At 36.6% G+C, this 27,917-nt stretch overlaps 1 protein-coding gene across 1 annotated transcript in view; it reads right to left on the bottom strand.

The window, feature by feature from the left end:
• POU6F2 (POU class 6 homeobox 2) overlaps positions 1-27,917 on the bottom strand; it is a 451,279-nt gene that overhangs the window by 107,540 nt on the left and 315,822 nt on the right. The window contains exon 5 of the mRNA XM_036231030.1: positions 11,829-12,184. Coding sequence (XP_036086923.1) covers positions 11,829-12,184 — 356 coding nt within the window. The remainder of the gene's footprint in view (positions 1-11,828; positions 12,185-27,917) is intronic.

Below are 27,917 nucleotides of genomic sequence, written 5' to 3'. Positions count from 1 at the left end.
AAAGGTGGAAATCCACAGTGAAAAAAAGACTAAATAGAGGCAGATTAACAGAGTGGGTAAAGTTTTATGTCAGGTAGACCTCTTATAGGTCCTTACACCTAATTTCCTATTCTGTGAAATGGAGTTTGTGGGAGGGAAGTCAAAGATTCATTGAGTAGAGGTTTGCTACTCAAGAGGTGGGCAGATGACCAGCAGCATCAGCATCACCTAGGAAATGGTTAAAAATGCATATATGGTTGGCCTTCTACCCCAGAACTTCTAAATCAGAGTCTGCCTTTATCATGGTCCCAGAGAGATTCATATGCAAATAAAAGCTTGAATAGATTAGATGAGACATCTAGCAGCAGCTGGGCATCTAATAAACTCTCAATCAGTAGCAACTGTCCTTGTTTGATGAGGATGTTAGAGTCTGAAAGGATTATTCCTTTTTCATATTTTATTTTTCAGTATCAGATATGAATCACCAGGCTTGAGGGTTTTTTTGCAAATATTGGTTAATAACCCAACTTCAGGGTTTGGGAGAGGCTCGAGTGGATAACAAAGTACAGCTAATGTTGTTTTTGTTCCCTGATGGGCTGTGAGTCTGAGGGAGAAGTAGGGTAAAAATAACACTAGTTTATTCTTTTTAGAAATGAAGACTTAGTTTTATTATATCATAGAAGTAAAGTTAGCACTAACTCATGCAACCAACACTTCAGGTAAAATGCATAGGAGGTAGGAATTTGTTCTTTTAGAAATAAATAAGTGGGAGCCTATTTACAACACCATAGGTAGTTGTCCTTAACCCTGGCCCCACATTGGAATCACCTGGGGAGCTTAACAATGCTGATGGCTATACTCCACCCCATCCAGGTTTAATCAGAATCTCTGGGTGGGTCGTAGGCATTGGTATTTTAAAAAATTCCTCAGGTGAGCGCATCACGGAGGCAATGATGAGAATAACTGCCATTGAGCTTGGAAATTTTATTTGAAAAAGCAAAGAATTGAATAAAATACAATGGCAGGAATGTGGGCATGGCTCAGCTGTTTAGAGATAGTGTGGCTTAGGTGAATCAAGAAGGGGAGGGAGGTCGGACAAGGCAATGAGATGATGGGCACTCATGGCCCAGAAAATATTTGATTATATGGAGCGCTCCCTTTCTGATATGAAGATACCCACTGTATCACTTAAGAGGCTCAATGGCAATGAAAAGGTTATGCAGGTTGTGCCTCGAAGATGCTTAAAATGGATTCAATATGATTGTTACATGCAGGGAGCTTGGAGAATATCCCATCTTTGCTTTAAATCTTTAATAACTTTCTGCCTTGTCCAGTTTGGGTTCAAGGACCATTTGGTTTTAGTCTAAATTGATAAAATTCTTTCCATGTGGTACTAAGTACTAGAGGTGGTAACTACTCTAAAAAGTGTTAAATTTTAGAAACTTAGGTAGGAGTACAAGGTTATTTTCCCTTTGATTTTAAAAATAGAATTTCCCAAGCCAACCAGATTCAGGAGAACTTTCCTTGGGGGAAGTGAGAGGGTTTCTCTGAAATCTCCTCTCTGAACCCTTCCCAGTTGCTTTGTTCTCTTTAAAGTGCCACATTTATAATCTCACAATGCAAGGAAGGGAAACTCAGCTCTGGAAAGAAGAGTCTACCTCTGGTAGGAGATGGAGTCCAGTTGAGAAAAGAAGATCCTTTGTCAGGGTATTGAGGAATCTTTTGGCAACTGGAACTTCCTCAGTCAAAAGGCAGGAGGGTAGAGGTAAGGGGAGGCTGTGCCCTATCTCCGGCCTGTTGGTTCCATGGATTTGGGGCTATGAGGTCCAGTGGTGCCCTGCCATCACTTCTCCTTGTACTGGCATGTGGAAACCTGACTCTGGGAGCAGTGGCATGTGAACAGGAGAAAAGTGGATGGTGAAAAAGAGGAGGAAGAGGAATCATCATCCAAAGGACAAGGTGTCTAAGACCTCGGCTGTCATGAGAGGCAACCCAGCCAAACCTTCCCTAATTTTTTTTTTTTTTTTTGGCTAAGTGATTTTGCTTGTTGCCTACTGTATGGACCATTCTTTTTTTGTTGTTGTTGTTGTTTTTGTTTTGTTTTGTTTGAGTTTTTTTCTTCCCTTCTTTCCCCATATTTCTATAGTTTCTTCTCTCCAATGTCCAATCTATTAGAGTGGGCCGGTAGATTTTTGCATGATGTTCTAGGTAAGGACATATAAGGTTATTTTAGTTGTATGGATGCTACAATTAGAGAATGAGGTCTTAGAGCAATGGTTTCTGAAGGATTTTCTATAAGATATTAATTGATGTTATATGGAAAAAAAGATTCAATGGTTACATAATGGGAATTTCTTGGTTAAATAATGTTAACTAGATCTCTCTCCTGCATGTCTTTTTGCTTTCAATATTCTAATAATCATTGAGAAATATCAAGGAGCAGCATACAGTATACAGTATCTATTATTATCTATCTATCTATCTATCTATCTATCTATCTATCTATCTATCATCTATCTACTTACCATCTATATACCTACCTATCTACCATGGAATTCATTTTCAATAACATTTCTTTGGATGAATGTTTCATGGAAGATATTTAGGAAATTGTTTTAGAAAACATCGGCAGCCAAATAAGGAAATAAGATTATATATTTCACTGCAACCCAAATGAACACCACAGAGGCAGAAAAATATAAATGGAAACAATTTGAAATTGACTAGTAACATTGAGGAAGTTTCTTTAACTTTCTGAGACTCATTTTCTTAGATTCGAATGAGAATAATTTTTGTCTCTTCTAAGGAAGAGAGGAGAAAATGAGAGACTCAAGTACTTAGAGAGTGTAGGATACATAGATACATTCGATAAATAATAGTGATTATTGTAAAAAGAACTGTGAAATCATGAGGCCAATGCATGAAATAATGAATATAAAAATGCATTTTGTAAATTTCGAAACATACTACAAATATAGCCAAATATCATTAAGAGTATTTCTCGAATATCGCATAAGTGCTGTGGGTTATAGCTTTTTCTTTGCATGCAATTCAAACCGCCTGATCTATGTTGTTTCATAAATAGAATGTGGAACTGGAAAGAACTTTAAGATCATCTAATATAAATTTTTCATGTAATAAGTGACACAACTGAGTTCCAGAGATTAGGTAACTTGCCAAAGGTCATGTAGCTAGTTAGTGGCAGAACTGAGATTACTAATTTTCCCTGTTTATCCACACACTAAAAACCACAACATTGAGAATTAAGAAAAATAATTCTTTAAATTGAATAATATTGGTGGAGAAACTGAGGTTCTGTGGGTTGAAGTGAGAATTCTTTAAGATTACACAAGTACATGGCTACCTGGTTACAATTCTCTTTTTTCCTGCTCTCTGTACCTCTCTGAGGACTTCGTGCAGGCTTGCCGTGTGCTGCATGTGCTCTTTCCTCCCTCTGCTAAGTCACCCTCCTCAGATATCCTCCTAATCTCTCTGACTTGACCCTACGAAACATATGTAATTATTATCCTTATTCTACTTTATATGGGCTTTTCTGTAGTATGCAGTGCAAAATATTGTGTACACATGCATTCTTATATTCCCATGACTATTTGCTTGTTGTTCAACTTTGAGTGGGTCTTTTTATGTCATATTTCTTTTTAGATTATAATATCTAGAGGAAGGAAAAAAGGCAGGCAGAAAACTGGTAATTTTTTGAGTGCCAGCTCTCTATCAAGAACTGAACTAGATATTCTCACATAAGTCATCTCACTGAATCCCCACATCAACCCTCCAACCAATGAGGACACTAAGGCTCACAAGGATGGGCCGATTTCACCCAAGTGCTTAGCAGAGCCAGCATCTGAATCAAGTCTGTCTGCTTCTAGAGACCATGGTTTCTCTTGGCACCATATTGTCTGTTTAGCAAACCTTCCCTAGGGCCAAAATGCATACAATAGGTGCTTGATTAATGTTTGGCGATAACAATAAAAATACTATTTTTATGACCTTTCACTTGCAAGTCTATACTTTGGAAGTCAGTTTAATAGTCGGAGGAAAATTTACCCTAAATCTATGGGAAGTGAATTGAAACTAAAATATGAAGAAGAGCACTTGATCATGAAAGCACAAGAATATTGTATTAGATTAACATAAATACTGGCTATGTTTTGCTCATTTAGAGTGAAGTGACAGCCAGCACATTTTGGGTGTCTCACATTGCCACTAAAACCTGAATCTATGCACACAAAGGCAAAACTGTTTCAGAAGCATTCTGAATTAGACTTTAAGATTAGTTTATCAGCCACGTCCAAAAGTCAGTGATGAGACTGGACAGTGAGTGTAGCTCTAGCCTCATTACTGAACTCATTGCAAATAGGCCATGGGTCTGTCTCCCTGTCATGATCAGAGCAGTGCTGTTTTCTTTGAGAAGTTTTAACTTTCCATGTTCAAATGCTACAGGAATCTTTCCTACCACCTTTGAGCTTGGCACCTTTTCCATCTATCACTACTTGATGTGAGCTTCCATAGTCAGTGGTGTGAACATGTCTCCTGCTTTGTTAAACCCCTTTCTAAATGATTTGACTAATCTACAGAGCAGCACCCAGGAATGGTAAATCTAGACAATGACAAAGAAGCACCACAGTATATAAGTATATTCTTGGTAAACTAATTTCCCCCTGCCACTCTCAAAGCAATATAAACTCTCTTGTTCCTCCTGGTTCTCAAATGCTTGTAATAAATTCTTTGAAATGTCAGTAATGTTGAACTGAGGGGTTGTTTTTAAGGAGATTTTCTTTCTTTCATAAAAGGAAAAATTGTCCCTTGCAGAGAATGTGGGTAAATATGTTTTTTTTTTTTTTATTCAGTGCTGAATGTAGTCAGGTAAAGGGACTCCCATTTTCCACCTCACTTCTTGCTCAATTAGCGAATCATGAATGAAGCTCTCAATTTGCTGGATGGTAGTATAAACAGAAATAAATGCATACTTTCTCATATCTAGTATAATAAACAAACATTTGCTTAGCAAATTTATAGCATAAAAAACATTTTTGCCAGTATGTTATATTTAATCTTCATGGTAACTTTCTGGGTTTGGATGAATTTTCTCACCCATAATAATGGTTTCCTTTCATTCATTAGCCCAAGATGGAGCCTAACACAATCAATGTGGACTCTTTCAGTTTTTAAAAGACCCTCATAAATTGGATTGCATTTTCACCAAACTTACTCAATTTCATAAAACTATAAATTAGTTCAGTCAGAAATGTCAGCCAAAAAAGTTACTTGATTGCCCTAACATTTCGGTCAAAATAGTTGGTTCATTAGATCTGTGCAATATACAGTTAGAGAGGATGGATTTCCACCCACCTCCTTGCCCCATTCATTGCCCAACATGCACTTGTTTTTCTATTACTCGAAATTTGGTGCCATTTTCAAGTGCAACTAAAAAGTGGAATCCAAGATCTAGCTGAAGTTCACAGTAGACAGAATGCCAGTAACTTTGGAGAATATTTGCTAACTAAATTATTTACACAGTTGGTAGCCAAACGGGAGTAGGGTAAGGTGAATGACGTATACATCTGGAGCACAAAATTCAAGAGTATACCCCAAAACACAGTAATAAAGATATATAACATCTAATATAATATTTTTAAAAATCAAAATGAATGCAAAAAAATTATGATCAACGAAATTAGTATTACTGATTCTTTTGCCTCAGACTCCTATATGGCTCAATATTGTTACTAATCTTATATTTAAAATTTTGAAATTTAGTTCATTGTGGATTTTTGCATTCTTTTTGATTTTTAGAAATATTGCATAAAAATATTATTTATCTTGACTACTTCATTTCTGGGTACACTTTGAATTTTGTATGTAAGATGAGTGCCTCACTTGCCTCACCTTAGTCTTGGTTCAGGCTGGGAGAATTCTACACAATGATTCAGCCTTGTGTTGGTGTGATGATGTCTGAGTTCTACTGGAATTTACAATGACCACAAAGGAATTACACAAATATGCCTTCAAAAGGAAGCAGAATATGCTACCCCCAAATGTGCCACTTTGGCATGAGAACTTTTTGAATGGAAGGCAATTGAAAAGGAGCAGATACAAGAAAAGCTCTTTGCCATCGCATTTTCATAAAAGCAGCACACTAGTTTGTACAGGTGTCCCACTTCCCTTTTCTACCAGAAAGACAGAAATTAATTACTGGAGACAACTCTAGATCCTTATCAGCCCAGAGATGGCACTAGAGGAATTTATAAACAAATCTTGCTAAAACAAGCTCTTATCTACTATAAATTTTCCCATATATTTGACTTCCCATAATTTGCCACCCCTAGAATCTCATAGCCCTTTTCCTTTGTCTTGTCATTTCTCTAAAAATGTATTGTTCTTTTATCAAGCTGCTACATAAGCCCAAGTTCTAACCGCCCCCTTTGAGTTACTCATCCCATGTGTATGCATGTGTTAAATAACTTCAGTTTATTTTTTCTGCAGTGAATATGTCTTTCGTTAGCCTAATTTACAGGGCCCCAGTCTGAGAACAGAGGATGAGTGGAGGAAAAAGATGGTCCCCCTTAAATCTGTGTAGGTAGCCCAACACAGTTTTAGGGATTTGTAACATAAAACTCTAAAGAGAATGGAAGACAGGCTAAAGAATATTTAATTTTACCCCTTTCCTTTACATATGAAAAAATTTTGAGCTGTAAAATTTTGACTAATATCGTGTTCACTTGATCAAAGCAAACTGCTGGGAAGAGAAGGGTTGGCTCAGGACACTGGGCCTTTTCTATAAGAAGAAACCATGACTAGATGCCATTTGCTTTAAAAGGGTGAAAGTCGTGTAGCTCTAGGTCTAACCACTTCTCAAGGGTTTGGTCTCTTTGTTTTAAAAAGTGATCACTTACCACCCTCTCTGTCATTCATATACTTTGGAACTTAGTACTGAAAGTTTGCCATTGGGAAAATGTCCCGAATGAGATCAGGTGGCTGTGCCTACTGCATAGCAGAGGTAGAAATCTGGATGCAGTGTTACCCTTGGATATCCGAGTGGTAACAAGACCTTTACATTAGCAAATGCACATGGTCAGGAACAATTTTACGCTATCTCTCGAACAACTTCACCTCTGAGGAGGTAACCATGCCTCTAATTCTTCATACAAACACAGATAGCTTTCTCTCCCCTAATTGCTTCCACTGAGCCATCTCTCCCTCTGTTATTTATTAAAATGTGCAATACAACAAGAAAAGAAAAAGATTATCCTGCTTCCTGCTATGCAAGACAGTATGCAGAAGGCCAAGGTTAAATGTAGCATTTGGTTTCTTAAGCTTCTCTAATACATAGGTGTGGAAAAACAATCTGGGACCAGAGTTTACTGCGGTGACTCTCTGAGGATAAAGACTTGACTTTAATTTGGACTCTGTGGTTAAGATAAAATCTGCTTCTGCTATCATTATCCCACTTATGTTTGTCCTTACTCTCTTTCTACTCTGACACTCAGCTGAGTGGGAAGAAATTAACTGACCTTGAAGAAGATTCACAAAATCTTCAAGACCATCAGGTTTTCAGTAGCCAATAAAATTTTAGAGGCCTGCTAACATTCAGATTATAGACTCATAGGCCTGAAAAGGATTTAAGAATCAGATAGCCCACACATTTAACAGACGAAGAAAACAAAGTCCAATGAACCAATGTAACTTGTTTAAACTTGGGAGCCAGTTGGAAGCAGGGTTGGAATTAGAATGAGGCTTCAAGTTCCCCCTTCCCACGGCACCATGATGAGGCACCAACCATACTCATCTCAGCTTCAGATCACTCATGAAGAAACATAAACAAGTAAGGGCTTTTACACATGTTTGGAATTTTTCTAGTGCAAATGAAGACTTCCAAGGAATATTTTAAGGGTTATAGAAAGGAGGTATTTATGTCACCACTGTTACGCTAATGAGTCTTTATCCAGATCAAGATTATATATTGAAATTAAAATCGCACTTTCTTTTTTCTCCTCAGGATTGATTAGGCCATATCTTTCTCCCCAAAAGTTAGTTGCTTCCATTTATATTTCTGATCTGCTCCTACTTACCACACTGTATTTTTAGTTCTAGATCCCAGCACAGCCTGTAGTCAGTGTACTATAGCAAAAATAGAGTATGGATTTGTGAATATCCTGGAAGCCAAAGGTTAAATTTAGCTTACAAAGGCATTTTGTTTGTTTCACACACTGTTATCAAAATTTGACTTTGGGTTTTATACCCAAATCTGCTTTACTTACTTATACTGACTACCTTGCCCTCTGCAGATCTTTGTGTTTATGATCCGTGTTTGGAACTTCTCTCCAAACATGAATGGGTGGGCAGGTCTTGAGTTTCAATGGGGAATCTAAAGACAGATCAGTTTCTGGTCTCCACGCTGGACCACCCGCCCTCCTATTACCCTGAGAAATCGAAGTCAGTGAATGAAGTTATTCCCTTATCTGGCCTACTCTGAAGTGTAATACTTTAGACTCACAACTGTCATGAAACAACTATCTGGTTTATAGATGCAGTTCGTTTCATGGAATTGAGTTAAATAGTGAAAAAAATTATATTAAATATTGTAGAAAACCTGACAAGAACTATTTGAAGAATTTTAGTCTAGAGTATTGCTATCTGCCAGCATTATTAATTTTTTTTTATTTTGAAAGATGACCTCACCTAAATACAACTACACAAGCCTCTTTCATTTACTATTTTTCTGAAGACATGACAACATCTGTATGCTTTCAGAAATAATTATCTTTCAAAGGTATTTTTTAACAAAAAATCTGAATTACTGGCTTACATTGACAATCTAACTTGCATAGTTATAAACTAATAGTTGTCAGATATAGAATAATGAAAAATATTAAGCCCATATACGAATAAAATCTTTTAAATTGAATGTAAACTGTCATATATAAATTTTGTTGATCTTTATTCCCTTAATAATCTTTAAACAAAAACACTTTATTATAGTTCATAAAAAAATATTACCTTTGAGAGTTAAATATCTTTGCAGTTCCTTTTAGTTTTCTTTTAAAAATGTTTGAATATCCCCAAAGTAGTTATGGTTCATATTCACAATGGAATATTATTCAGCCATGAAAAATGAAAATTTACCATTTGCAATGACATGGATAGACCTAGAGGTTATTATACTGAGTGAAATAAGTCAGATAGAGAAAGATAAATACCATATGATTTTGTTTATATGCGGAATCTAAGGAACAAAAAAGAACAAACTAATCAAAAACAGACTCACAAATATAGAGGACAATCTGGTAATGGCCAGAGGGGAGGGGCATTGGGGGACTGGGAGAAGGGATGAAGGGTTAAAGAATTACAAATTAGTAGTTGATAGATGGTCATGGGGATAGGAAGTATAGCATATGGAATGCAGTTAGCTAGGTGGAGAGCGAGAGGAGAGAAAGAGCAATTAGGGGATTGTTTTGTAAACCATATAAATGTCTAACCAATGTACTGTATACTTGAAGCTAACAATAAAAAAAAAAGTTCAAACATTCCATGTTCACAAACTCAAAGGCCCTTCAGCTAGCATAGAAAAACCATATTTCAAAACCTTGTAATTCTCTATTTCCTTTACACATGCCTTCAGTAAAGGGAAAGAAATCCTTTTATTCTTACTGATAATGATCTATTCAAAATTAGTTCTTTTTCCACTTGGTAATATTTTTAGAAGTTTTACTAAATAACCCCTTTGGTAGTCATCCACTATATCCACAGAAACTAGAGTATTATCTTACTAGTGGTGTATTTATTAAGTTTATAAATTAAAACGCCAATAGCAAAAAATTAGAATGTTCTTTCAGGGATTTAAAGAAAGGCTTGTGGCTCTGAGCTCTCACTGCTGCAAAAACAAAACAAAACGAAACAAAATAGCCCCTGGATTTCCATGGGAAACCATGGAGTAAACTTTTGGAAATTCTAATAAATCCTAATAGAATTTATTTCCATAAGGCTCAGTGGTCACCTCATCTAAAGTCCTGTCAACAACCATTCAAATGGGTTGTCTACACTTGACTTTCACTGGCCAATAGATATTTATAAGATGTTGACAGCATTCAGAGAAGGGTAATGTCCACAAAGCTCAAATCTTTCACTCAACTGTGAGGACTACTGGAATGAATATATACAACAACTGTAGGCAGAGCTGGATATCTCATCCCGCAGAGGAGGATAAGTTTTTCTTTGGTGATTTCACTATTTTGATGGCTTGGAAAGAGGAAATATTTAATCATATGGTGTACAGGTACATTGAATTTTACTGCTCTTAAAAAGCATTAAAGTCATTCTTTGAGATAATAGAGCTAAATTCCAAATGTTGAAAACACTAGGATCACTATAATCATGCATCTTGCAAATTTGATTATATCTACTTTCTCTGTAGATGTCAAGTGTACAATGAAGACCTTTCAAGCCTGTGTTCATTTCAGTTCTATGTGAAAAGTATTATGTTGTCTCATACTTGTGAGGTTTAAAAAATATATATCTTCAGATATATTTCAAATGTTCAAATTGAAAGTAGCCATCACATGATCCAAGTGCCAGAGAAAACAGAATTGTTCATCTCACCCAAATGTTTTCATTTCCAGGAAAACTTTGGGCCACCACTGAGAATCCAAACTCATAGAGAAAAAGTTATGGTACAGCAAACAAAGTCGGTTCTAAAATACTAAGTCTCTAATACACTTACTTTTCTGTCTGTGTACCAATTTATTGTGACTTCGTATACTTTACTATTTTGGACCTGAGGATTTGGTGGCTATTGTCATCCTAAGGTAGAGAAGGGTTGCATGCCTCACCATCAAGAAGAGAGGAAAGTTGGCATTTGAAGTGAGTGTGTAGGTGGCTTAATCTGTTGGACTTTATTACTGCACTACAAATGTACTAAATTATCTGAAATATCACTGGGGAAAACATTATTATCTAAGTTTAAAACTGAGCTATTAATTTCTGGATCTGATGTGTTGACATCACAGTCATTATGTTTTGAAGCTAATTTATTTTAAAGACCTCTGAGTAAAGAATGGTTTCCTGAACTATCAAGTTACACATTCCTGTATGCTCCTAGCATTGCTCCTCAATGATAGTAGATTAAAGATGAACTCTCACGGTTAGCCCGAAATATCCATTTTGGATACCCTCAGCCTTATGGTAATAAAGTAAGTATCCAGAAGCTTTATTATTATTTATAATTTTAAAATAACCTTTATAATGCATATTTGTTGAGGCTCTCAGCATGGATTTAGAGTACTTGTTAGTCCGTAGAGTGATGGTTGGAATCTGGGACATAAGACCGGGGCCAAATTTCTTTATTCTGCTAACCCCAGAGAGTCTTTAGAAAAATAGAAACAAAAGAGCACAAAGTACTTAAGGTAAGGCACTGTTGTATTCATAATATAGAGAAATAACCACCATGCCTCATGTACAGGAGATGCAGTTCTCCGTGGGGCTACAAAACTGTGCTAGTAATAATTTTAATTGGATGCTATCTTTGCTGCCTTCAAAAAGTATCATAAAATGGAATTATTATAGGCTACAAGTGCACTTACAGTGCTGGCCTCTCACAGGAGGAAACAGATAACATTTATCCTTTGGAGGGCAACATCAATGGGTTTCTATTTGTTTCGTTCACATGCATCCCCAGTTGTCTGCTATTTGCTTCCTTTTTCTTATGTCTAAGATATCAATTTGAATTAGATACACAGAACTGGATGCTAAGTTTTTCTGGCTCTCTGCCTTTGGGGATGGCATAACCACATGGAAAGTTCCTCTGTGCTAATGGGCCAAGGTGGGGAGCATACCTGCAGAGGATTGGGTGGTGTGAGTGGCGATGAAAGGCCACGTCCTGGAGATTGACTGGATTTTTGAGGGGGACTTGAACTCTGCTGAGTTGGAGATGGCTGGTTCTGGTTGTGAGGGTAGGGATGGGATTGAGGCTGCTGGGTCTGCGATGGTGGAGCTGGCAGCTGCTGGGAGGCAGGTGGTGGCTGCTGGGGCATGGCAGGCTGGGGCTGCTGCTGCTGGGACTGCAGGGGCACCTGCGGGGCTGGCTGCGCATGTTGGCTGCTTGGTGGTGGAGGAGGAGGTGGTGGCTGCTGCTGCTGAAGCTGCTGGAGCTGCTGGAGCTGCTGTAGTTGGGAGTTCAGGGATGAGGTAGCTGCAAGAAAAGAAAAGGAATATGGAGGTGAAACAAACAACTTGCTGTGTTTTTGGCAGCTTGTCCTTTGTGAGCTGAGAAGGCCGTTCTTTAGAAAACGTTTACCCTTTCACCCTGAATCTCTTTGGTACTTAAGAGGGTTGTGAGACACTGGGAGAAAAAGAGTCACTTCTTGGGAAAATTTTAAAATTTAAGGAGGATAGGAATGTAACACATCAATGCATTACTTTGAAAGGTATTGAGCAGTACCAGCCAAAGGGGTGCATTAGAAATGGAGGTCATGTTTAAATACTTTCTCTCTTCCTTTTCACACTGCTTGGGAAATACTTATATTTTCAAGATTTGATTTAGATTTTTAAAGTTCAACCAGTTTAATTCTTTTGGTAAATGCTCGACTGAAGTTGAGAATAGAAAACTAAATAGTTTGTAATCTCCTTTTCATCATCAATGCCGTTAATTGTGTCATTTTTCACTTACTACTTCAGACTTCTGTCAATTTGCTTAGACATGTTGGTTTCAAGTTTCTAATTTTTTTTTTTGTAATTTAAAGATAATACATGCTTCACAGTTTTGCAAAGTTGAAAGTCTGAGTATGATTTTTTTTACCTGCTGATCAGAGGCAGAGACACTCAAACTGGAAAGATTATAGTAGGTGACTGTAAACCGTACACTGTGGTGACTAGACACATTAGCTCCTCAAGGATACCTGAGGAACTGAGAGGATGAAATCATCTTTAAAATTTTTCTTGTTATGTGAAAAATAAGAGTTGATAGGACAAGCTGTCTTAACACTGAACACACTAAATTTGTTCTCAGATGCTCATTTAGTACTGAACAATTTCTTCAGCAGTAAGACAGTTAGTTTGGCCGAGGCATGATCTAGAGAAAATTACTGCTACAAGTTTACTTTCTTCTTTGCTTGAATCTCAGTCTAAAAGCTTTCCAACAAGCCTGCAATAAATATAAGGATCAACCCCTGGGCCTGTGCTGTGATGTTTTCCTACTCTTCTCCTACCTAGAATTTGTCAAGATTTCCAAAGGTAAAACCCAACTCCTGTTTGTAACATTAAACTAGTCTCTATTTTTAAAAAGTGCTCCTTAAAAAAAATTTCATGTTTCTGTAAGTGACATACCATATACCTTCACACAACACATACGTTCTTGAGAAATGTGTGTATGTTGACCCATAGATTGAGAACAGTTAAAGAACTTTCTCTGTAAGGAAATCAACCAGTGACTATTTTTGTAAAGTTAAGAATTATTTTGTAATTTATATTTTGTAATATGTAGTGTTTAACAAGGAGACATAGTCCTGCTTCAAGGAGCTTATAGTCTATTTGTGGAGATAAGATTAACTCATAAGAAATGATTAGATTTGGGGATAATTTACAGAATGCTGCTAATGGTAAATACTTGATACATATCAGTTAATTGACTAAATGGTCAACAGTGTGAAAAGTGACCAAAATGGCCAGAAAGATTATTGTGGCCTAGAGAGGCCAAAGTGACATTCGTGGAGGATGCGGAATGAGAGAAGAGGGTTCAAGAGAGTGAGGTTCATACCTCAAAAGGAAGGGAGGATATGCTGGGCTGGAGAAATACCCAGAAGTCAGTATGGCTCAGGTTATATTTCTGAAGGACAATGTGGAGAATGGACTTCCTGGAAGAGAGGCTTTTTGGGGAGTTTTGAATGACTTTAGACCTTACAGAAGGTAAGAAACCTATCTTGTGAAAGTGGTGGGAAGATGGATTCCTCGAAATTAACTGCTGGTGTAAGTCAGATTTTGAACACGGTATCAGGTGTGTTTAAAGCAAAGGCATGGCTTTGGCGGTGAAATGATAGCTTGATAATTCCCAGGGACACCAAATACCTATTCTGTGCTCTTAGGTACCATGAAGGGCTTCCATGCTGGACTAGCTGGGATGGCAAGTCCTCACTGGGTCAATGAATTACTCTAGGTCTTCTCAAACACAGTCTGGTGTGTGTTCTGCCTGCATGTAAATCCTGAGTACTCTGGGATTCTAGAGATAGAGATGGTGTGCATGGAGAGGGCTGGAAAACACCCAGTCATGGGAACTCTCTGAACTTTCTGCTCGGTTTTGCTGTAAACCTAAAGCTGCTCTAAAACAAATAAACAAATAAACAAACAAACAAACAAATTCTATATCATAAAAGTACCCAGTCATCATTCCATTTATTAGAATTGTAAGAGCATAGTTTGGTTTTGGCATTCTCCCCCTTCACCCAGCTCCTATTGTACAAAATCGCATCTTATTGAAGATCTGGGAATCCAGCTCAATTCTGACCTCTAAGAATTCTCTGCAGTCTGGGGGGTTGGGGCTAGATCTTTCCTTTGGGTAGACTTACAGATTTTGGGAAACTGATTGCACCTGGCCTCCTGCCTGATTTAAATCATGCCTGTCATGATTTCTTTTAGATAGGGTCACATATATGTCAGTGCTTATTTTCTTGGTTGACTTATATACCATCCTGTTTCATTTTGGTTATAAAAACATTTATCTAAATCAGCATTTAGAAACAGAAAAGACTGGGGAATATTGGCAGATAGATATTGGCAGATGGGTAGATGCAGTGGACCCTAACCTACTAACGAGACATGATTCCAAATGTGTCTTTGTTCTTTTATGTAGGTGGGTTCACATTGCTTGGCTATTTCTTTCCCATGACCTGAAGCTTGCGTTAACCTAAACTAAACCTCTGAGTTAACATAAACTAATTTGGCATTTGCAAGCCAAAAATTATAGAGTATAAAATATGTTTGTTCTGGGTGCAAAGAAAAGCATGAGGTGGTTGTATAAAAATGTAACTCTTATCTAAAAAATGCCAAAGACAGACAGACAGACAGACAGACAGACAGACACACACACACACACACACACACACACCAAAAACAAAAGTTCAAAAAAATGCTAAAATATGGAACCTCTAAATTGCTAATTGTATAAGCATATTGAGATATGGACACAAGTTAGGAAGGTTCAAGGATGTATTGGAACTATAGAGAATGTTTGCAGATAAAATCATAATGGGGGAGTATAACACTCTGACCCTATTCATGAAAGAGTAAAGATTTTACTTTTTTTCCTGGAATTTATATCCTTTTATGATTGTTTCCTCTATGTCTGGTTACTACACTATACAGCCCAAGTGTTAAATGTAAAATTTAACTACAATAAGAGTAGCTATGAAAGAAAAAGAGATGCATAGAAATTTACATTAGAGCATTTAAATTTTTTAAACTTCCAATTTTCAAAAGGAAAGAGAACAAGATTCCATGAAATCTGAATTTCTAAGAGAAAAGAGAGCTCTATGGTAAAACCAGTGGCTTGAGACTTCCCAAATAAATAATTTAATATGACAAAGGAGTAGCCAAGAATCCTGCATTTCTCCATTTGTCCAGTTTCTTTATATCAACTATAAATAGAAAAAAAATTCTTATTTTGAATCTTTGTTAAAGGTTTCTCATGAAACCGTACACGTAAGTAGAGCTACACCACCAGACATATCAGAACTATATTGGATGGAATTTACATAAGACTATTTCCAAGGCAGGAAAATGGAAAGTAAAAGCATAATATATACCCATTTATGAAGAGCAAGCTTGTAAAAGATTCTGGGGAAACACAAATATGTCTTATACTTAGCCAGGTTTTTAAAACACCTTAATACTCATGGAAAGCAAAATGGTGCTCAAATGTTAAAGGAAGTGTGATTCTTAGTAACACCCTCACTTTTAACACAAAATATAACATCATACTATTATCATAACTCTGGTTGAGGTCTCAATTTCAGCATTTTCTTGGACTTTTCAGGTTCAGGCATATGTAGACATGGCTGGCAAACTGGTGGTGTGGGTTTGAGAGCCTGCTGGGAAGGAGTACGAGCTATTATTCACAGGTATTACTACACACCACTAGGCATGTCTGGAAACTAGAGTAACTTCATAGCAATATATTTACAGAGGGAGGAGAACCCATGTTAAGGAGGAAAAAAGCAGATGGGGGCTTATCACAGAAAGTTACCAGAAGTCCTGAACAGAGCATAATGGTAATGGCTATTCAAACCCACCCTTAGCTCAGTCTGCTGGTGCAAATCTGGTCCAAGGGAAAGAGCACCAAGTTAAAAAAGGCAACCTTGAAATAATGATGCTAAGTTTAGGAAGCCAGATGACAAAGGCTACATATTATATAATTCCATTTATACAAAACATACGGAATAGGCAATCCATAGAAATAGGAAACAGATTAGTGGCTGGGGAGAGGAAAAAATAGGGAGTAACTGCTAACAGGTACAGAGATTTCTGGTTGAGGTGATGAAAAAGTTCTGGAACTAGATAGTGGTGAAAGTTGTACAACATTGCAAATGTACTTAAAGCCACCGAATTATACATTCTAAGATAGTTAAAGAGGCAAATTTTATGCTATGTTTATTTTGCTATAATAATAACAATAAAACAACAACAACAACAATAATAATAACAGCTGTTTCTCAGCCGCATTGCCTAGGGATACCACAAGGGAAGAGAATAATCTTCTGCTCTGCATGGCCATGTAGTCCAGAGGATTAAGGGCATCCACTAGCACTGGCGAAGCAGAGGGAGACACAGGAGCAGGGCTGCTGTATGCCAAGTGGCATAGGGCAGAAAACACCGTGTCCACTGGAGAGGTACAGGTATGGCAGAGCAGAGCAATAAGATTACTATCAGAGGACCAGGGACTCATCCCCGAGTACATGCAAGACACCAGCTCTTACTTCTAGAAATGCTGGAGAAAACTTGGAAACTGGACACTGTGTGAGCAGGTTGAGAACAGCACTGGCAATTTGGGTTCAAAATAAGACAGTGCTTCATAGTTTGGAAAGTACTTTTATTTAATATGAATGAATTAGCTTTTCAAAATAACCATGTGGATAGATGATATCATGGCCATCTTGGGCTCAGAAAGGTTAAGTGACCTTTCCAAGTTTACCTAGCTAGTGAGTGCTACAGAAAACTCAATCTTAGATCTGCCACCTCCCAAAGGCTCTTCACACAATAGAATCACTTGCACAGATGGGGCAACCTATTACTCTTGAGAGTTGGAACAAAGATAACTACTCACTCATACAGGGATGCTCTTGACAGCCCTGTTCTTGAAGTGGCACAAGTACCTGGATACAGAGGTCAATTTGAAGGTGTCTGTTCAGTGATGAATTATTCAGCCCTTGGGGAAGTGTGTACAGTTGTACCTCTCTCTTGTTGTAGGCAAAGCATTTTTAAAGCCTGTTGGTATGAAATGTAAATGTGCATTTTGAGGATAAATAGGCTAATTGAGTGTTAATCATGAGTTATAAAGAAGAGAGACATGGAGTCACAGGAAGGGAAGTAAGAGGTATGAGTGGAGGGGAGGTGGGGAAGGGTCACAATACACAAGTTTGCCTGGATGGTAAGAGAATGTTTCCTTTACACTTTCACATAGAGCAGCAGAAGCACTGTGCTCAGGCTTGGTGATTTTTTAAGGAAAGTAACTGACTAAGGCATCAGTTTATGTTGTCCACAGTGACATGTTGCCTCTAGAGTTGGGTAGTAGCTACGAGTTGTCTAGATGGCTTTGTCTTTAATGAGGGACAATGACTCCCATATCAACGCCACTCTTACAAATCACTGGGCTCATGGGCCACCAAAAATAAAAGCTGTGCTCCTGGGTATAGCCTTTGCCTCCCTAATTCTGTATTTATTGTTCACTATTGTTGCCCCTTAAAATCCCTAGAAGAACTAAAAATGGAATCTGAAAAAACCCAGCCAAAGGAATTTAAATGATCAAAATTGGACATGTGTATATCCCTCACCCAAAGAATAGCACCTGAAAATGGTGGTTCTGCACTGGTGGACAGAAGCTTTGCAGAGTAGACAGAAAATGATTTCTAAAAAGCACAGAAGGTGAACGAAAGCTTTCTGAGAAATTTACCTTATTTTTGGCTACAATGTCAAAAACAAGCAAAATCAGCTCTACCTCAAAGATTATGATATATAACCATCACATATGTGGTCAGTTTTATCAGCTCCAGAAACATTGCCACAGACATCTTCAATCTGTCATTCTCATTTAAGGCAGAGATCTAAATATCTCTTGAGATATCAAGAGAAAACAAAGAATTTTTTTTCAATTAAAACATCACTACAAATTTCCACACATTGCCTAAACTACCCAAGCTTCTTTTTAGATTAGTTGTTTTCACCAAATCTAGAAGCCTACTTCAAATTGTAGACTAGACTCACCTGAGGAGATTGTTAGAGAATTTTAGAGAGTAGAATAAAATCTGCATTCTAAAGAAAGAAACCATCAACAAAGCAAAGAGATAACCCTCAGAATGGGAAAATGTATTTACAAGCAACACTTCTGATAAGGGCCCAATATCCAAAATACACAAAGAACATATGCAACTCATTAACAACAAGAAAACAAACAATCCAATTAAAAAATGGGCAGAGGACCTGAACAAATACTTCTCCCAAGAAGACATACAAGTGGCCAACGAACATATGAAACAATGCTCAATATCACTAACTATTAGGGAAATGCAAATCAAAACCACAATGAGATACCATTTCACACCTTTTAGAATTGCTATTATCAACAGGACAAGTAATAACAAGTGCTGGAGATGATGTAGAGAAAAAGGAACCCTCATACACTTCTGATAGGAATGCAAATTGGTACAGTCATTATGGAAAGCAGTATGGAGGTTCCTCAAAAACTAAGAACTGATCTACCAGCAATCCCTCTACTCAATATTTACCCCAAAGACTTCAAAACCCATATCCAAAAACAGATATGCACACTGATGTTCATAGCAGCATTATTCACGATGGCCAGGACATGGAAGCAACTGAAGTATCCTACGATAGATGATTGGATAAAGAAGCTGTGGTACATATTTACAATGGAATATTATTCAGAAATACTACCATTTGCAACAACATGGATAGACCTTGACATAATTATGCTAAGTGAAATAGGCCAGACAGAAAAAGTTGAAAATCACTGATGTAACTTATATGGGGGATATAAATCTAAAAGCAACAAACAAACATGATAAAAAACAAAAACAAAAAAACAAAAAAACAGAGACTCATGGACATGGACAATATACTAGTGGTTACCAGAGGGGTAGGGAGATAGGAAGGAGATGGGGTAAAAGGGGTCAAATATGTGGTAACAGAAAGAAATCTAACTATGAGCGGTGAACACACAATATACATATTGCATATTGTGTGTTCACTGCTCAGATATATATATACATATATATGTGTGTGTGTATATATATGTATATATATGTATATATGTATACACACACACACATATATATATCTACATATATATATATATGACTTACTGTTGAATTGTACACTTGAAACATATTGGATTTCATTAACAAATGTCACCATAATAAATAAAAAAATAAAAATAAAAATAAAGACACTCCAGGGGATCAGGAGCCATTGCCACTAGTACTCCTTGTAGCCTTGGCCTTCAACCAGAATCATCTTGCTTATCTGTCTCGTTAACTTTGAGAACTTTTTTCAAAAAATTAATCTGTCCTTTCATTAGCAAAAATAAATGTAAATAAATAAATAAATAAATAAGGAAAAAGAAAGAAATTGAAACAAAATAATCACTGGCTAGAATGAAAACAGACACTTGGGATTCTTCCAGCATTCTTTGTCACTTTCTTTCATATATTCTGGCAATTTACCACCCCTTAGTGCTTTTGTTGACATTTGAGTGAGTACTCTTGTTGGAATATTTTAAGTCTGAGACATAATGTTAGCTTTCAGTTGCCCCATTGAATATGGAAGATGAAAAGTGAAGAACAAGCGCCCAGCTTAAAGCAAATGAAGAAGTGGTGGCATGGACCACCCAAAGGGGAGTTGCACCTGCCTAGCAATGAGTCAGAGAGGCTGAGGACTCAGAGGTGGCAAGTCCCTCCTGATTCCCAGGAGCATTTGATGAGATCTTTCTATGGGACCATCTCCACCTGCAGAATGGCCCACAGCTAGGCCCAAACTAAGCCAAGAATTCTATTGTTGGCTCAACTATCTATCAACAGTAAGAGCACAGTAAGGCCCATTTTGGAATTTACAAAGATTTAGTCATCTTATCTCTACATACTTTTTCTTAGGTAGTTGAATAGGTACTTTAGCAAAATAAGGTGGTGAACCAAGAAAGAGGAAGATTTAGTATCCAGGAAGCAGTATATGTCACCCAAGAGAGAAATATAGGGGACACTGTGGCAATTGTCCAGTCCAGACAAGACTGCAGCACGAAGACAAGGCTCTAGATGAAATACGCCCAGAAAAAAGGCGCATTCCATGGAAGTAATAAAATATTTGAACTTTTGGAAGGATTTGAGAACATGGAAAAAAAAGAAAAGAACTTAGAAATGTCAAGAAAAACAAAAGCTGTCTGGAAAAGCCACAAACTAGAAATGAAGCATCTATTCCAAATAAGAACAAGAAGTCATTGAGCTCCAAGAAGAAAAAATGAATGAACTCAATGCTATAGAAAAATAAGAAACCAGATCATGGTAGCCACTTTCTAAAGAAGGCATACATTTCTCCTTACAATAAAAAGAAAAAAAGGATGAGCAATAAGATATTTCAGGCAAAATAAACAATATAAGAAAAAATGTATAGTTTTATAAGAAACAATAAAAGAAGCTACCAACATGACCCACTTGTGCAATAAGAAGTGGCATGATTTTGAGCACTTGATGGAATATGAAAGAATAATCTATTAGAATATTTTCTTTGAGCAGCACTAAAATCTAGACTGAGAACATCTGATTAGAGTATGTTTTTGGCTATGCAGGAAATAATAAGATAGCCATATTAAGGTTAAAAGCGCTTACCAGCTTTCAATTTTGAAATAGCATCTAAACAAGCCAGGAAAGATTTAATGAGAACACGACAGCTAACATCCTTGAATATAGGAATGAAAGATTGGTGAAAAATGGAGAGGAAGTAAGGACTAGACAACTAAGTGGGAAATCAAGAGATGCCGCCACAGTCGACATAACAAATGGGGATTTAAATATTCCATTTAAAGTTACGAAGTTAACTAAAATAGCACTGTACTTCTATTACGAGAAAAGAGGAAGAGAAAGAGGGAGATGCTGTGAGGTAAACCCTCATACACCACGGCAGGAAATGAACAGGTGATGCATAAAGCTAACAAATCAAAAGACAGCAGTAAATGGAAAGTATTGAGAAATATGGAGGTAAAGCCATAAAACCTGAAACCAGAAAATGTTAAATGTGATTGCCTTGGGGAAGTAATCCTGGGGGTAGAGAGTATAGCTGAATCCTGGGCATTTCTTCATAAACCCTCTATATGAAATGATTTTCTACCACATGCATGCATTATATTGACAAATGTCTTTTTTCTTTAAAAATAAGTTTCAAAATTTAGGCTGCATCTTATATGATAATAGCTAAATTTTATATGCCAAGCACTGTTCTATGCCCTTGACTTTCATTTTCTCATCAGTTCTCTCAACAAGCTTACACTAAAGTCAGTTTCCTAACTTGAATTTTCCCAGATGCAGACCCTGAGCCAAGGCTTTGGGTTCAAGGATTTGAATTTACTAAGGAAGAGCGCCAGAAGACACTAAGAAGGGAATAAGGAAAACAGGATAGGAAGGGCAAGAAGCAAAGCGGGGGTGAAATTTTGGGTGAAGTCTCAGTCCATTCTCACCCAAGGGGGCTCTGAAGCATGAGTTGCAACTCAGGGTTCATCCTTCTCTTTCTTCTTATACCAGTCAGGCATTGGTTCCCGGTGACTATGGGGCATAATCTCTGGTAACTTCTAGTTCTTTGTAAGGGAGAAGTGACTTTAGTGCCCAAGAATCAAAGTATAGTATTTAAAAATTACTATCAGAGGTTACTGTACTATATAGAAGGCCCAAAAGGGACTCGGAAACCCCCAGACAAGATGTACATTTCCCTATTTCCCTGCAGCTTGTCTATAATGGGTTGATCAAAGTATAATTATATCAGGTCCCTTTGACAAGGATCTATCTACCTGTCTATTATTGACAAGGATCTCTCTCTCTCTCTCTCTCTCTCTCTCTCTCACACACACACACACACACACATCATATTTATATAATTCCATATCTCTATATAGTATCATATCTTTATATAATACCATATCTCTATCTCTATTTCTTTCTCCCCCTTCACCTCTATCTCTATCATCTCTATCTTTATCTCTATCTACCTCTATCTCTATCTCTATCTCTATCTCTATCTCTATCTCTATCTCTCTCTATCTCCATCTCCATCTGTATCTATATTTATATAATCACCAAGCCAAATTAAAGAGACAGATGGCCTCCAGACTTCAAAAACTTGGTCAATTAATCATTGAATAGAATGCTGGTGATATAGGATTGAACAAAATAGAAACAGTTCTTACTTTCATAGTGCTCAGAGTTCAGTTTCATTAAAGGCTTTGAACTGATGAAAGTTTTAACATATTGCTAGAAAGTAACTGTCCATCAGACAGAGGTTAGTCATTACTGGAACCACAGAAAGACGCATTACAGAAGCCAATTCTAAATTTGAATGGTGGTCTGAGGCCATGGCCTATATAGTCCGGGTGGAAGATATAGCCCATTGTGAAGATGTATGTGGCCATTTTTTCTTTGAATAATTAACATTCCTAGTTCTGTATTGATATTACTCTGGAAATCTTCTGCCAAGTTAAGGATTTTCACGACATTGTCCTACTACAAGTAGAGAAAGTGTCAGCCAAAGGACAACCATATTAGGTCTCCCTGACGATTATACTTCTCTTTGTAAATTAAAACAGACATTTTGGTTTCATAAATCTGTCTCTTTGGGTGTGAGTTATCACTGTGATATTCTGATCCATTCCAGGACATTAATTAGATTGAGTTTCTTCAGCTCCCTAGGCTGAGATCTAGACCCTGGATGGGAGCGAATTCACCTTGGGCTCCACTGATGACACCAACTGTGATGTGAACCTTCTTTTGAAAAGTCTGCAATAAACCCTTGTTCCTTATAGTCTAAGAAATGTTCCCAAAGATCATTCCATGTTCAAATAATTGGGAGACACTACATATATTCTTTTTTAGAAATCCGTAGTGAGCATTAGAATATAAATGACTTAGAATTTTATTATTAAAGAAACCTGATGACCATTTTTCATCCAGCACTGACCAGCATCATTTACTCTTGGAGCTCTATCATTTTGATTTTTTTTAAATCCAAACTTATGCATGCATGTGAACTCATATTGTGAGAGACCCATTTAGGAGTAACATGGAGGTATCTCTGTTTGTTGTAGTCAAACATGACCATTTTATAGATGAAGGAATTGTATATATATATGTACACATATAATGTACATATATACAATGTAATTATATACATACACACAATGCATGTATATATATATATATAATGTACTTATATGTACAATCCATGTATCTATAATGCATATGTACATACATAATTATAAATATGTGATTTATGTATTTATATTTCAGGGTCACTGGAGGAAGTAATGAACTATTTTTAATATAAAATAAACTTGATGAAATTCCTATTTTGAAGTATGATATATAATTTTGTTAGTTTTAGGTATATAACATAATGATTTGATATATGTATATATTGCAAATGATTATTACAAATTTCAGTTAATGTCTATCACCACACATAGCTACCTTCTTTTCTTTGTGGTAAGAATTTTTAAGATCTACTCTTAGCAACTTTCAAATATTCAATATAATATTTTTAACTATAGTCACTATGCAGTGCATTATATCCCCAGTTATATATCTTATAACTGGAAGTTTGTACCTATTGACCACCCTTACCCATTTCATCCAGCCCCTCCATGTCCCTCTGGCAACTATGAATCTGTTCTCTATATTTATGAGTTTGAGTTTTTTTGAGATTATACATAAAAGTTTTACTTAGCATAATGACCTAGGGTCCATCCATGTTATCACAAATGGCAGGATTTCCTTCTTTCTCATGGATGAATAATATTATCTATGATTATATATATATATATATTTCTTTATCCACTTATTTTTTGATGGACACTCTAATAAGGTTGCATGGATTAATCTATAAACTAGTTTACCCAGTGTGGTGAAACTAGTTAATTTATGTTGCTGAGAACCATTAAGTGAGTGTAATGAACATCTTTGTTTAAAATTATAAATAGATGTTAAGAGGGTGTAGGCATATGAATTTCTTTAAAAATGCAGTTTTCTTGAAGGCAAAGCTTTTCAGATAATCTAGTAGGAAAGGAGAAAGAAATACAAAAAGGTTCTTGAAGAATGAAAAGGTGGGAAACCAGAGCTGGAATTTTCCATGAATAGTTAGGATAACCTGGGGCCTACCTGAATTCTCCCCAAGCATAGGGAAAGCATCAATGTTACACATTTTTAGTTATGAGAAACCTGGCATGGATGTTCTAATCCTCAAGTAAATGTATGGGTAAAGGTAGAAAATGCAATTCTGTCAATACTAAAGTTTAAAATAAATTATTCCTTCAGAAAAGATTTAAATAACCTCCTCCTACCACTTCCATCAGATTTTCAAGTCTTCTTCAGGTGGTGACACCATATCAAATGAGAACTCCTAGTATTTGAATGTGAATTTTGACTAAATTCCAGTGGATAGATTATACATGTTCTTTTATTTTGCTTGATTGATCTTTCCATAACCTGTAGGGAATCATAGACTGTACACAAAAACATTCATTCTTGATTTGAAATCCATTTGCTCAATAGATGAGAGTAAATTTATTCAAAGAATCCTAAGCTTCCCATAATAACTGATTTACTTCTCTTAGAAAGTTTGTCAGAAGCTTGGTGAAGAATATAGCCAAAACAATCAGACTCTTGTTATATCAGTTCTCTATGCTCTGCTCATTCTCCAATTCTCTATTGATAATCATGGGTATTTTTTATTTTGTTTTGAGAAGTTTGAGATTCACAGTACATTACTGAATATGCCACCTTCCCTTCTTAATACCGTATGAGTTTAGTGACAACAAGTACATTCGGGTGAGCTGGGAAGCACTTTAAAGAAGCACTCACGTAACATTCAATCCCATTATTTTTCCTCCATAAATGTGAAAAATAGTTATTTACATCCTTGGTGACCTCTTCTCAGAAGGTCAATCTACCTTTTAACTGGAGGTTAAAAGGTTTAAAATTATAGCTAACATTTATTGAACATGGTTTTTCCAGGGAAATTTTAAAATTATTAGGGTAGAAGTGAAGCCATATTCACTAAAAATGAAGCTATGGATAAGAGGGAAGGGGAAGAATTGTGCTCATTTTATATTTCCTGTGCTTATAAAATATAGCATAATTCTTTGAAATTATTACGAAAAGCAAAACGTACCTTGGCTTTCAAAATGTTAGCATTTGCTTTTCCCTTTAAATGGTCATTTGCAGGAGAAAATATTGAAAGCAATTCAATGGATACTTTGCCTGGTTTAAATACGGCACTATGTTCACTCAAATTTCTTTGAGGCTATAGACACATGGGCCAGTGCTTATTTTCATGGTTGATTTAATACATCTCCTCTGCCAGTGTGGGGATTATGCCCTACAGTTATTCTCCAGTGATCTGTCAGTTCAGATTAAAAAAGTTAAGTGACAAAGATGCAGTGGCCGATTCCTTTAGAAGGCTGTGGATGCGAGAATGTACAGCAAGAGGTTTTTTTTTTTTTTTTCCCAAGATTATTTTTTCTCCTCTTTTTAATTTCCCTTATATCACCACAAACATTTCTTATCTAGACTGAACTTTAAATTCCCTAAATTAGTAATATAATTTTGTTCCTATAGAACAACTTTGGGCTTGCCAAAAAGCTTTATAGATCTTACTTCATTTGATTTTTATTTATTTTTTTGAGAAGAGGAGATAGTATATATTTCTTCTCATTTTGCAGATGAAGAAATATAAATGGGATGCAATTCTAGGATCATGTGTAGCCTAGCTTTTGTGGCTTGCACAATACATTACAATGCTTTCCTTAAGCTACATCCATTTTTATATTCTGAAACATAGGATTTAAAAATATATCCAAACCAGATTTGCAATTCCATTCTAGATCCATTCAAAAGAAACCGGTTACAAAATGACTTTAATTGTGTAGCAAATGTTTATTATTTAAAAGTTACTCATCTTACATCATAAATATTGTTATTCTCATTTTTATTTTCTCTTTCTATCTCTGACGTGGAATTCTTTAGTAGTACAATTAATATACTGTGTGGCTAATTTGGTTATGTTGTATTAATGTGTAATTAGTCACTCAATTGATATAGTTAATTATAAACTTTTATATGTAATAAGTTAAACAACACAAAATCACCCCTCAGAAAAAGTCAACTGTAAATATCTCCCAGTCCAATGACCATGAAGCCAGCTGACAGAGTGCCAGCCAACTTGGTACATCCCTGCTTTGCTCACATGTGAAGGTGTCAGAATCAAAGAGAGTCAGGTGAGGATAAGCTGCAACTTGAGGTGGGGACAAAGAGAGAGAGCTGATTCCCTAATTGCAGGATTGCAGTTGAGGTAGAGGATGTAGGAGGTGAGGAGAGCTGAAACTTTAAATCAGGTTAGAGTTTTGACTGTTACCTGCATTTGTACATTGTTCTTATTAAAGTGAAGCCATGTTTGTATTACTTAGACCTGACCAGAGAAACTGTGGGACCTCCTCGAGTTTGGGAGCAGGGGAAGAACCAGCACTAGTCAATAAATTTAAAGTGACATGGGGGTCAAAATAAAATTGAACAAGTCCAGCTTGTTCAATATATGGTTACACTAACTTTAGAGAAACCAAGCCTTGATTTTTTTTTTTTTTTTTTGAGAGCAGATAAAATGTCTTTGCAGCAGATACTTAGTAACTGCTGGTTTAAGAGCTGCTATTTTTACTTCTTGTCTTTTCTCCTTTTCTTCCTGGTCTGCTCTTGTGAATCTAAGACCTTTGTTGGCAAGGATAGGTAAGTTTCCTTTTTGGAAACAGTCATTCAACATTCCACATATATCTATTGACTATATATTGTAGAGGTTGTTGAACTTCAAGAGTGTGGAGGGATCACCTACAGTGTTTGTAAAAAGTTCATTCTAGGACTCTGCTTCCACAGGGTTTGATTAAGTGGATCTCCAGTGGGCTAAGGAATTGGCACCTTTTAAACAAGCTTCTGATCCTGGATGTAATTGGCCCATACTTGAGTAGCTTTGGTCTCTACTGAGTTCCCAGCACTGTGCTGGGTACCTTTGACACCACACGCAAACAGGCATATTTCTTATCTTCGAAATACAGTTTGGTGGCATATGCAGATAAGATAGCCTCAAATTACTGACATATATTAGCATGCATTTCTTTGGAGGTATTTATAAACCATGGGACAGCAATAGGATTAGCAGGGAAAGAGAGAAAACCCATTTTAAATGCCAGGAAAGACAGATATTTCTACCGGTGAGGTGTGAGAGTCAGCTTGATAAGAAAGGAAATATGAAGGGCCAAGTCTTTAAGAGGCCAATCGATCACAGTAAAATAGTGACTTATAATTTGAGGATTCCTTCCCAGAATGCTGCCAAATGTATCAGAATTAGAGCGGGCAGCATTCTTAGAACTCATCAAACCCAACCTCATGTTTGAAAAATAAGGA

The sequence above is a fragment of the Rousettus aegyptiacus genome, unplaced genomic scaffold (genome assembly GCF_014176215.1).
Source record: "Rousettus aegyptiacus isolate mRouAeg1 unplaced genomic scaffold, mRouAeg1.p scaffold_m13_p_13, whole genome shotgun sequence".
NCBI lineage: Eukaryota > Metazoa > Chordata > Mammalia > Chiroptera > Pteropodidae > Rousettus > Rousettus aegyptiacus.
This window is presented reverse-complemented; position numbering and strand designations above follow the sequence as displayed.